This window comes from Mus musculus, chromosome 5 (genome assembly GCF_000001635.26).
Source record: "Mus musculus strain C57BL/6J chromosome 5, GRCm38.p6 C57BL/6J".
NCBI lineage: Eukaryota > Metazoa > Chordata > Mammalia > Rodentia > Muridae > Mus > Mus musculus.
In genome coordinates, this window is record NC_000071.6 from 93175404 (window position 1) to 93188369 (window position 12966).

General features: G+C 42.1%; 2 protein-coding genes across 17 annotated transcripts in view; one reads left to right on the forward strand and one right to left on the reverse strand.

The window, feature by feature from the left end:
- Septin11 (septin 11) overlaps window positions 1–6965 on the forward strand; it is a 91374-nt gene extending 84409 nt beyond the window's left edge. For 4 of the 14 annotated variants that reach the window (XM_006535099.4, XM_006535101.4, XM_017320980.2 and 1 more), the window contains exon 11: window positions 637–6965. Coding sequence is in view for 4 of the 14 variants with exons in the window: in XM_017320978.2 (XP_017176467.1) it covers window positions 1–16 (16 nt within the window). In the remaining 10 variants the exon portion in view is untranslated. The other 10 variants (XM_006535098.4, XM_006535100.4, XM_017320978.2 and 7 more) reach the window with 5 other exon arrangements.
- Ccni (cyclin I) overlaps window positions 6530–12966 on the reverse strand; it is a 24563-nt gene continuing 18126 nt past the window's right edge. For 2 of the 3 annotated variants that reach the window (XM_030254086.1, XM_006534736.4), the window contains 3 exons: window positions 12677–12817; window positions 12185–12415; window positions 6534–8017 (listed from right to left, as the gene is read on the reverse strand). In XM_030254086.1, the coding sequence (XP_030109946.1) occupies window positions 7574–8017; window positions 12185–12415; window positions 12677–12817 (816 nt within the window). In that variant the 3' untranslated portion in view covers window positions 6534–7573. Of the gene's footprint in view, window positions 8018–12184; window positions 12416–12676; window positions 12818–12966 lie in introns of all 3 variants that reach the window. The other variant, NM_017367.3, reaches the window with a different exon arrangement.

Consider the following 12966-nt stretch of genomic DNA (forward strand, 5'->3'; position numbering starts at 1 on the left):
CTTCTTCTTTATGTAGCCATCCCGTTGACAAGCCCTACTCTCTCTTAATGGACAGCATTAGAAGAGCGGGAGCTGTCTGTCCACTCGAGTTGGGGAAGAGTTACCTCATCTCCACCATCGCCTCCCATTCTTTAAAGTCTGGGTCAAATATTGCACTGCTGTTTGTAAATGTCAATGTCTGTTTACAAACCACCACCCTCAGTGGCTACCGAAGTGACTTCAACTACCAAAAATAGTAACGCTATATTAATGAAAAGAGTGGGATAGAAAACTTAGGCCCAAACCCCGGGATTTGGGGTTGGAATCCTGTGGCTTAGCTGCCGTTTTCTTGAACCTCCTGATCTAAGACCTTAAGGACCGAGGAGGGCCTGTGCCTCACTTGAGGTTGTTGTCATCATCTGTGGGGCAAACGTAGCCCATGGTATTCCTGGTCTCGATCCTATGGGCAACTCTCACCAACCCATCAGGATCCTCAGCTATCAGCAGGTCATCAGAGTGGGCCAACCCTTGCTGCCTTCTGTTGGTTTTGTGGGTTTTTCTGGTGTGGGATTAAAAAAAAAATGCTATTGCATGCACAGAGGTGGCTGCAGTTCTCCCTCCGGAATGTCCTATTGATACGGTGTTTTTATTTTTCAGCTGACCATCTGCCTCTTGAGAGAAAGAAGTGGGCATCCTACCTTTAAATTCAGGAACCATTTTTTTTTTTATTTGACTCTGTTACCTGCATCCCTTACCGAAGTTGTTTGGGGAGGGGGTTCTGCTCGTTTTGGGGGTGGGGAATTCCAACTAGCCACTCCTGCATTTTGTATTTGTTATTCAAACTTTTGGTATCAAAAATCATGGCAATCCTAAGTTCACTTCAGGGGAGAATTCTGTTTAATATGTTCTTCTCTTAGATGCAATTTTAAAGTGCCCCTTTTTGTTACTAGAGTTTTGATCTACAAGTCTTAACTATGTTTGAATTGTGCCAGTGTTGGGTAAATGACTTTTCTGCCTTTGGGGCTCAATTTATATTTAAAGATAACTTAAAATCCTGTCTGGCCCATCCCTGCCTTTGAATTTGTTGTGAAGCTGTGCTTTACCTCCTATCCATTTTTTCTTTTCTTTTTTAAACCACGAAATGAACACCAAACTGTACACACCTTTCCCAGGTCACTGCTGTGTTAACAAAGGTTCAGTTCATATCTTCTCAGAGGGACTCACAGGGCTTTCTCCACAGTATCTGCAAAAGGCCTGCTAGGAATCAAAGCATTTACATCAGAAAACTTAGAACCCACCCACATGTAGAAACACTTGTGCCAGTTGAGTTAGCTTATGTTTTCCAATGCTGACCGGGGTCTAGGCTGAGTCAGGACACTTAAAATAATATTCACCTGTCAGACAAAAGACACCTGCCAGATCCCTATCAATCTAATCCAACTATCCAAATTCCCATCAGCAAAGAATGGTTGAAGTTCCCTTCTAAATTCGCTACTGTCTACAGCGTTGTTTGCATCTTAAAATACTTTCATCTCCATGGGAGGTGCGAGTTGCATTTGGTCAGAAGCCTTTGGGGCGGTGCCCTCTGTGAGAAAGGTGCAGTGCTTCTGTCGGCCAGTGAAGACACAGTAGTTCTTATTCTCGGGAAGAGGTCCCTTAGAGCAACCGGATGAGTTTGTTAGCAAGCAGCTTGTTACTAGAAAGTATTTCTAAGTGTAAGTAAAGGCAGTTTCACTGGAGCTACTAAGCTGCCCAAATGCCCCTTCACCGTACGCAGTGGCAGAAACTCAGTGCTGTGACTAATGGACGGGGCGTGGGTACCAACTCTGATGCCAGCATATAGCGGTGCTATGTTAAACATGAGGTCATGTTGAAACCACTAAGTATAATTTACTTCATTTTTAACTTAAAATCATTTAATATCAATTTTATACTATCATTTCACTTGTTTCAAAATGCATTTTGTTTCAGGTGATAGTTGAGCAATGTTTAAAAATCAGGTCAGGTGCAGGATTTTGCCTAAGGAGAGTGTGTAGTTTCATTGCTCTTCTTCTCTTCATACTAAGATCGAGATGAGAAGTGAGGGGGTTCCAAGCAAGCTAGCTTCCATTCAGTGACCATAGAGAACCTTGCTGTGGACATCACTGGCCAAGTATCTTGTGTCCTGTCTCCTAAGACTGACTGCCATTGATTTGGCATTTTGCTTCACATGACTCCTTTTCTCAGATGTTGACAAAGCCGTGGTCCTCAGGGCCTCCTGTGGAATTGTGCCGAGGACCATCACCAGGAATAAGAAGTGCACTGGCTTACGCTCATCTACACTGTGGGAAAGACTTGAGCCACAGAACCTGTTTCTGCAGGCAATAGCCTTTTTATTTTTCCCCCCAAACTTTAAAAAAATTACTGAGTTTCAAATACTTGCCTATCCAAGTATAGTCTAGCTGTCTATTTGAGACCAGCATAATCCATTATGAAAGAGAAAGACATCCTGGATTAGTGTATGCTAAGATGGGTAATTTAAAAAGTTAAAAAACAACCCCCCACCCCCAGCCCAAACCAAAGCCCATGTGTCATTATGTTTGACCAAACATTTCACCATCAATGGTACCTTATCATTAACTTTCTTAGTTGGTTTTTTGTTCACCATTGGAAATGACTGCAGGATAGATGTTTCTGGACATCTAAGAAATACACAATTGTGACCGTGTTTAATGATCTACCTACACAAAGCTTTGCAGATAGCCATCCTTCTGCCATGGAGACCAACAGGGCACTGTCTCTTCAAAGATCCTGTGCTTGAATGCCTATAGTGATACCTAGGCCTTATGTCTCTTCACGTCAGTAGCTAGCAAGCACCTATCAATACCCACACTAGTGAAAGGGATAGATGTATGGTCATTGGAGCCTAAGTGCCCACTCCCTCCCTCTCCAACCTCACTGGTAACTCTGTATGCGATCTGCTGGATGTCTGCCGCACATCACAGGAGATGCAGAAATTCCATGTCTGTTTCACTGTTGGTGGAGTCATTCAGTCTGTCTTGGGAACTTAAGATTGTGGCTCCCAAATGAGTGGAACAGAGGATATTACCATGAGCTTGTCCCTTTCTCACAAAGCACAACTTAATGTATGAGAGGAATTGAGTAACATTCCATTAAAAGCTGGGCTTCTCGCAGTTTCTCTGCAGCAGGGACAGCATTCCCAGCTGTCTGCAGTACTTCCCCTTTCCCCCTTTCTAGTACTTTATTCTGTGCCACGTGGCCATGAGCATTAGTCACACAGGGGCACACTCTTACCTGTATTTGCCCTCTGTCCCTCCTGAGCATACCAAGTGTGGAACAAAGGGAAACGGTGCTGTCTCATACTCAACTATCGAAGATGAATCCTATTCTGAACACCAACAGGGCCCCATCCTCCCACAAGCTTGTCTCAATGGCTGTTTGCTACTGGTTTTCATTCTGGAGTGTCCTCTCAAAGCGAGCTGTTCCCACGAAATGAACAGCAGGTTTGCTGTGCAGAGAGGCGTTAGCTTTTTCCTTCTGTGGGCTACATGTATTAGCAGGCTGAACAGTCTGGCAGTTGATGGGCTATGAAGGTTATACTGAGTCAAGATAAGAGTTGTTCTTTTTACCCTTAACCCCAAAGCTTCTACAGCAATAAAACATTCTTGGATACCTTGGAGAAAGAGTAACAGAGCTTGCTGCTCAGTGGTGGCGCACACCTTTAATCCCAGCTCTTGGGAGGCAGAGGCAGGCGGATTTCTGAGTTCGAGGCCAGCCTGGTATACAAAGTGAGTTCCAGGACAGCCAGGGCTACACAGAGAAACCCTGTCTCGAAAAAACAAAACAACAAAAGAGTAGCAGAGCTGGCCCAAGCAGTTATCCTTGCCCTACTCCTCCATCGGTATATCCAAAAGGCCACAAAACCACATCTAACTGGAATAGAAAATTTCCAGTCTAACTCCTTAATGACATTTGTGTTACATGTGTGCACTTCATCTCTCACGTCCTAATGGCTGGTTAAGTCCAACTCAGACCAACAGCAGAAAATTCTGGGCTAGGGCCACCTTCACACCCTTTCGGTTCTATTTATTTCTAGCCTCTTTTGTGGGACTATGTACAACTCACTCCGCATGGATATAGATACACACATGGTTCTGGGTTATTTGCCTGAGGCGCTCCTTGCTAACTTCTTCAGGCTCACAAGCTTGCCCCACCTATACCTTAAGTTGCATACAACTGTAAGTACAAAGGCCAGTGAGATGGCTCAGTGAGTATTCTGGGAGACCTGACTGCTAGCTTGAGACCCCAGTGATGGAAGGAGTTGTCCTTTGACCTCCATCCACACAAGCACCTCAGTACACACACACACCACAAAATGGAGTAAAATTGTAACCACAAAGCACACAGATGTATCTGCTTAGTACCAGTCAACCCAGACAGCTCAGTTTCACCATGAGGCTGAAAAGATGTTTTTTTTCCCCCACCCCCTGAAAACACCACCAGAAAACCAAAGCACTATTTAGTAATGGGTACAGAAGACCTCATTAACATAGTTTAAAGGTTCAAGAACTTAGGAGCTTTCAGAAGTTGCGAGATGACTTTGATCTGAGGATATTTACCCCTCAGGATGCTGGTGAGAACATTTGGCACAGTTCCTTTCCTTTCTCCTGAAAAGCACGCAGAAGGAACGTCAACATCTTAACCACCATTTTCTTCTAGAGGTTGGGATGTTTTTGGGCAGGCAAGCAGTAAAGTGTTTAGCCTATAGGTTCTCATCAGCTTCCTCAGCCAACCATGGTGTCAGGAGCACTCTAACAAAACCTGACTCTTTCAGTAGGGGATATGGACGACTCAGCCCCAGTTCCCCTTCCTCTGGTAGAGAAAGCATCTTGTTTGCCAATAACCAACTTGCCCAGCTTTCAGAGGATGGAGAGTTTCTCATCTCACTTGTGAATATATCATAGTCCTGTTTTGCTTTTGGTGGATTAGTTACTAAGCCCATCCTTTGAACTTTCTGGAGAGCCCAAGAATGATGCACCTTTTAACCACCAGGAGGCAACAATTACCCCAAGGAACTAAGTGAGCATCAGGAATATTCTTAATGCAGGAATACTCTTCATCGAGGCTCTACAGTGTTCAGTGTTTGCTATTTCAGTCTCAGGCTGGTTTTGAAAAATGCCGAGGGCTCTGGATATTTACTAGATTTAGCTGAAAGGACAGCAGCTATTAAGTATTAATTACCACTGACCCAAATCAAAAGAACAACCCAAACATACTCTGCTCTAAAGTTTGTTATTTTTATTCATGTAGGTGCCTTGCTTGCATGTATGTATAGGCCCAGTAAAGCGATGGTACTATGGTTTCTGGAATTGGAATCACAGTTGGTTGTGAACCACCATGTGGGTGCTGGGATTTGAACCTGGGTCATCCAGCCTCACTCTAGAGGTCTCACTACTGCCCAGACTTCCTGGGCTAAAGCAGTCTTCTTGTCTTAGTCTCTTTAGTAGCTAGGACCACAGATGCATGCCAGCACCAGTTCACCATCAGCATTAAGGAACCTCAAGATGGAGCAGCTAAAGTCCTGTTGTCTCCAACTTCTGCAGTCTGGATCGTCTGTATTATAGATCAGATGTGCATCTAAGTGCATGTGTAGGTTTGTGTGTGTGTGGTGTCCCATTCATATCACACACATTATGAACACATTGAACTGTGAACCCAAAGCTCCCATAATTAATGTCAAGAAAGATAATGAGGACGTGTGATTTTTATAAAAATACATACCTGTGTGAGGCCAATCCTTTGCATACAACCCTTTGTTCATGGCTCTCCCAAACCCCATCCTTGCACACTTAATGCTTACTCCAATTGGATTTTCAAGGTCATAGAAATTTAGCAGTTAAAGTCTTCTACAACTTTCTAAATGTTAGTGATCTGAAAATACTCTTGCTGTTAAACTTAAAAATCAATGAGCTAAGAATAAAATTCCTTATCTGTAAGCTGGAGCCTGCCCTCCCTCATAAGCAATCCCAGTTGGTTGTAAGGTCTCTAGCCCACAGGAAGAAAATACTACAAATGTGAAACTTGCAGTCAACCCCCTCCATCTTTTTAAATTTTTTTTTTTTTTTTTTTTAAGATTCAACATGCATTCTTTTCTGTTTGTTTTTCGAAGTCCTGGCTGTCCTGGAACTCACTCTGTACTCAGAAATCCGCCTGCCTTTGCCTCCTGAGTGCTGGGATTAAAGGCGTGAGCCACCACTGTCCGGCTTCAACATGCATTCTGAATAAAAGCCCTAGAACAAGTAGGACTGTAGGAAACATATTCCAACATAATAAAGGTTATGTATGACAAACTCATGGCCAATATCCTAAATGAATAAAACCATTAATAAGCCCCATTAAAATCAGGAATGGGAGAGGACACCCAACACCCTGTCTAAGCTTGTGCTTAGGCTCCTTGCTGGTTTCCTTAGTTGAAAACAAAGTGTCCAAGAAGTCAGAAACCATACCTTCTCATCAGCAAAACAGACCAACAAAAACTCCTACACAAACCAACGTTAAGGACAACATTTTATTGCTACCAGAGGCTTTATCAGCAGTACATGGTTCTGACTGCAGTGCCTTCAGACTGCAAAGGGAGCTCAGGGTCCAGACATTGCTCAGAGAGAAACAAGGGAATAATTCCTTATCAAGAAAATCCTAATGGCATAATATGAAACTAGGGTAATGAATTAAATTATAAGTTACAGACTCAAATCAGGGCTGCCCCAGTATCTAGACAGTTGCTTCTACGGATTATAAATGAGCAAGAACAGATCAGTTACAAAAATCTACGTGTATATTACATACATGTTTCTTTGGTGAGCACCTGGATATATTAACCTTATCAGAAATTCTTTTATATAAATGTCAAAAATGCTTAAAATGTCCTAATTACGTGCCATTTTATTGAGCTTCAAGATAAACAAAAAAAGGACAATAATAATTTTAAACTAAAAACTGAAATGAGACACAAAAAAAGAGAACTTTTCCTACTGCCACTGATTCATGGGGATAGCTTCAAAGTGCCCTTTTCAAACTAACATACTTGAACTGTGGATTAAACATGGCTGCCACACAAAAATAATTTACTTACTGAATTACTTTAAAAGAAAAGGTGGGTGGTACTCAAGTGAAGTCAGAATACATAGATCAACAAGCACACAGCTTAGTTAAGTATTCAACCGAGGCAAGAAAAGGCAAGAGGAAAATAAGGACACTGGAACAAGGTTCCTAGCTGAGAGTTTGCAACTTTCCGCTAAACATTTTTTTTTGACATGGGGCAAACTTATTTAACAATGGTGGAACTGACATAGTACAAAGAACTTTTGCTTTACTTTTAAATATATTTTGGATCTTGAGTCTACAAATATAGCCTTTATATTAAATTACGTTGGATTGTAAGTAACCGCACGAAAGATTAAGAGTGGTTTTCTTTTTTTCCTGGCTCACTTCAGTCAGTCTGATAAAGCACATGCCTTCTCCACAGCCTTCCCTGGGTTTCTAGTCTCACCCCGAGTAGTCAGCCTTCGTGTGCACTGGAAGCTGACACCTGAAACTACATGACAGAAACAGGCTGCAAAGGTGGACAGGGGGAAGCATGGCCCTCTTGCCTTGATAAATCAGTGCCACATACAGAACCCACATTCTCAGGACCATTGTCCTCATTATAGAGCCGCTTGATCCCATCGTAGAAGTCATCCACCTCCATCTCCTCCACTTTCCGTTTAGCAGAGGTTTGCTTGCACCCACTGGCAGCGGGGAGATGCAGGTGGAAGGCTGCTGGACCTCGGACTGGCACTTCTGGCTTGCTGTTGTCCTTGGAGAAATCTGGGCCTGAGACAGAGGAGGGATGTAATTTGAATGCTCCTTTGTCACAGGTTACCAGGGTGTGCTTGAGGGGACGGTAGACATAAACGGAATTTAGAGGCAGGGCAGACTGCAGAGCAGAAAGGTGATATGCCACCAGCTCCCGACAGTGGATCAACTGGGAGCTGTCCATCTGGATCAAGGAAAGAAACAAAACCACACTGGTCAGTAACATGGCCCACTGTTCCCTTTACTGCCACTGGCCTCACCCTGGACCTTCTCTCCCTTCAGCTTGCTTTCCTCCGCCACACCCTCCACCCCACTGATTACTCTACCTACAGAGCCTTCTTCTGAAATACGTGCACATGCTTGCGCTTCCAACATACATCTGGTTTTGTGTGTGAGCACTCACATGAAGGCAGAACTTGTCTTTGTCCATTGCTTTATTAGCAATGTCTGCTTTCTTCTGTCTATGCCTCCTGTCTATAAGGCCAGTCCCTATTCTCTTGCCCTCTTCTAACTTCTCCGGTGAAGGCCAAAATCAAGAAAGGCACGGAGCAGCCATCAACTATTTAAGGAAGAGTCAAAAGCAACGGAAAACATTAAGCTAGGGATAATGGGGAAGCTTGTTTAGCTAATTTTTTATTTTATTTTAAGTATCATGTTACAAAACAATTGCAAATGTTAAGCAAGCATATTTTTGTAGAAAATAGTTAACAAAACTACATAGTTTGGGAATTGGTATTTTTTTCCTTATCCTTTGGAATAGTTCAGGTATTAATCCATTCTGGAGTAACACACATTTGATCCCCTCAACCTCTTGAGCAATTCCATGGTCATATGTTTCTGTTTCAATATGCCCTCAGTTAAGCAATCAATCAATCAATCACAACCATCCAGGTAACAAATCTACCCTTGCATCTGCCGACTTCAAGACTCAAGTTTTAGGCATTATGTCTTAGCCATTGCTTTCATTCTCTATGAGTCACAACCCTTTGGGGGTTGGGTCCTTTCATAAGGGTTGCCTAAAACCATTAGAAAACACATATGTTTACATTAGAGTTCATAACAGTAGCAAAATTACAGTTATGAAGTAGCAATGAAAATAATTGTATGGTTGGGTCACCACAACATGAGAAATTTTACTAAAGGGTTGTAGCATTACAAAGCATTTGAGAACCACTGCTTTATATCAAATATTAATAACTACAGTGAAAGGCCTTCAAAGTTTTCCTAGCAGGTATCTGCCTTACTTTTAACTTGTAGCACTGAGTGACCTTCTCTGTCACTATCCACTTCTCTTCTAGTCAACATTTCTTCAGCAGCATGGCAGTGTCTTCAGAGTAAGCCAAATACTCTCTGGTGTAACATGGACAAGGCTCTCTATAACTCTCATAACTGCACTTCCCAGTGTATCCCATACTGACAGTTTACACTCCTGGCATAGGCCTAGTCTACGTAATGCGCACTGGCCCCTCTGCCACTGTGCCTTGCATACCTGCCTCTGCATACTCAAACTGTTGCCCTTTCCCTCCAGGATGCTCCTGGGCCACGTAGGCACGGGAAGCACTTCCCTATTGGATGTGCACTCCCTTGACGCTCCCTTTCCGCATCTTTCCTTCCTGTTTCTAGCTGGGAGCTCAGGCTGGTTTTCATTCTTGGCCCTTGCACCTCAGCCTCCCAGGTGCTGGCACTAGGGGTGTGTACCATCACACCAAGCTCATTTTGGACATTTCTTACCCACATTTTACCCATCCCACAGACCGAAGTACACAGCAGAACTATTTGTAATACTATGAAGAAGTAAGTACCACTCTACAAGTACACATTTTGTCACAAAATTAGCTCATCTCTAAATGTATTCACTATGTTGATCAGGAAAGAATCAATGGGAAAAACATAAATGTACAGTTACATGAAACTATCAGAATACTTAAATCAAGACTTTGGCATCCGCCATTTCCCCCTTTTTAAAATACTTTAGAAGACACTACAGTAGTAAGACATCAAGTATCAGAATTTATTTTATTGAAAAGCCATTTTAATAGTCCCTAATTTTGTTTGTGCATGCATTCATGCATGCTTATGATGTGTGAGTGGACACGTGTGCCATAGCACACACATGGAGGTACCCCTTCCACCTTACAGGTGGCTAGGTGTGATGTGGACTAGATCTAATTATTAGCCCAGCGATGAAGACCCCTGCTAAAAACTATAACATGTAAGAAGTGGAGTTTCCAATATTTCAAGCAGAATACAAAAGAGAACCAATAAACAGAGAAAAGGCTTTGAAGACATTTGGCATCCAAGAAGAGGAAAAGTGCCACAAATTCACTGGTCATGATCCTGAACATGCGTTTAAAAGAAATGCTCACTATGATCTCTGATGGTGAAAAAGAGAAATGAGAGTTATTATTTGGAGGTAAAGACTATCAAAAAATAGTAAGGCATTATAAAATATTAAAAATACTTTCCATTGGAGTTTCAAAACAAACTCTGTCCAAAATAAACCCTAATCTAGTACAATATGAACTCGATCTTGAAAAGTAACAAGCCACCCCCACCCCACCGCTTCTGTAGTAAAGTGCACTTGTTTAGGTGCATGCACTACGATTACCAGCTCTAGATGCACACAAGTCCTTGATCTTGCGCTTAAAATTTAAGCATTTTAAATGAACCATTTTTTTGTTTATTTACTTATCTCACTTATTATGAGAATCAAGAGAACCTTTACTGGCCATCCTTATAACTATCTTGCCCAAATTTCAATATAGTAATCATTGCTAAGTGATCTTATCAAAAACAGCAACAACAAGTTGCTAACCATTTAGTTGACCAGGAGACTGTGTCAAGCAGCAATAAAATAAGGCCACACATAGATTTCCAATGAAGAGGGTGAAGAGAATGACATGATACACGTGACAGATCCCAGAGGACCCACATATGGTGAGCAGGGTAAAATCCTGAAAATACCTGTTAGAATATTAGGCACCTTTCAAGGTAACCAAGAGTCCATGGTAGGAGGGTATGCGTTTTAATTCTCTACTTTAGTTTTATTTAAGAACATCTACTTTGACCACTGACTAGCAGGCAGCTAGGAAGACCACAATAGAATCTATACCCTGACAATCAGGGTGGGTCACTACAGTTAAGAAAGCAAAGGACATGAACACAGCCATATAAATAAACTCCAGGAAGGGAGGGGTAATGAGAAAGGTGCAGCCGTCCTACTGTGGAGATCAACAGTGGCACAGAAGAATTGGCATAGGCTGGGTAGGAAAGCTCTCAAACCAGAGAATATGTACCAAGTACAAAAGATGCACAGGCAGAGCTAAGACAGAACAAAGTGCATCAAGAATGGGGGTGTAACTCAATGGTACAAAACTTGCTTACCATGTGCAAAGCCCTAGATTTGATCCCAGCACCAGGGGCAGCAGGAGGGGGCAATACTGGCATGATCTGATACAAAGCTTCTGATACTAGAACCTACCCCAAGTCGAAGTCTTGCCATAGGTTTACTTACAAAGAAACAAGACCTTATATTCTGATCTAAATCAACACAGGTGAGCCTAGCAAGGACAGGAACCATGCCCAGAAGAACTAGCAGCCATCCTTGGGTCCCAAAGGTTGCTCCCCATGCTTGCAACAACTTCACCCACCAATCCAATTCTCCAGCCTGCTCTAGACTCTTTAAGGTTTGTGTGTTATCAAAAAGAGAAGAGTTGGAGATGGCTCTGTGGTTAAGAGCACAAACTGCTCTTGCAGAGGACACAAGTTCAAATCCCAGCACCCACACCAGGTAGCTCACGGCATGTACAGAGTAATCAAACCACCACTGACTCTTTCTAGTCTTCACAACCGAGGAGTTCTATGTCACTCTAATGAACTCTCAAATTCCCTAGACTGAAACTCTAATTCATGAGTAAAATGATTTCTGAGATCCTGTACAGCTAAGGAAAAAATAAAATTAAACAAATTTCTCTGAGCATCAGAATGTATACAAAGAAAATCAACTCCTAGAGCTGTGCAGTAGAGAAGGGAAAGAAAGCTCATCAGTCTCTATGGATGTCAGGTTGCAAATCTAAACTTGATTTCTCTGAGGTAGTTACTAACAAACAGCACGACTACTTTATCACATCTGCTATCTAATGTTTTCATTAAATTGAGGTAGCATTTGAAGATGCCAGTTACAAACTGATTTTTTTTTTTTTTTTTTTTTTTTTTTGCTAAAGTCAGGGCCTTCTCTATCATGAACTAACTCTCCCACCCCTCTTCTCAGTTTTATTTAAAACCATAGAGTAGCCCTCTCAATTCAACCAAGGGAAAAAATAGTGGAATGAACAAAAGTCAAGCTTGATACCTGTGCTTTCTGAAGCAGTTCAATCGTAAGAGGAAGCCAATCAGGAATGAGTTTCTCCATTTCCAGACTAACCATGGCCAGAGCAAGCATGGACCCTTTGAACTGCAGAAGTTGGTTGCAGGCCATACAGTGAAGCAGCTGCTTGGTCAGGACTGCCAAATGTTGAGATGGGCTCAATTTGGGCAAACTGAAAAGTAACTGAGGCCTAGCTGACACCGCAATGGCATGGAACTGGAGGTTTGGGGGAGAAAACACAAAATTGTTACTTAAGGAAAATATCTAAGAAAGTATACACAGAAATAACATCTCAGGTACGATGCAAGTTTGTAACTTTTATCTGTGGTGATTTGATACATTTTCAGAGTCTAATTTTTTCCTTGACTAACTTTAATAGTTTCCCCTAAATCCATAGGAAGAGGCAACCTCTGTCCAAGTTACTGGACTAGGACTTTGTATTCCAAGTAAGAACTAAAACATTTTAGATATACTTACAATGTGAAGAAAATCCAATGGTGTAGCCGTGTGAAGATCCCAATTCAATTTATCCAGAATAATTCTCTCCATTCTCAAAATCTCAGATGAGGAACATCCACAGAAACTGTCTCTTGCCAATACCTTTAGCACTGGAATTTTCTATCCAAGGCAAAAGGAGTAAGAAACAAGGTCAGAAATGTAAATAGAGAAAAATAATATTAAAAAACCAAAATGAACTGGAGAGGTGGCTCAGTCGCTAAGAGCAGGGCTGCTTTTCCCAGGCCTAAGTTCAATTCTCAACTACATGG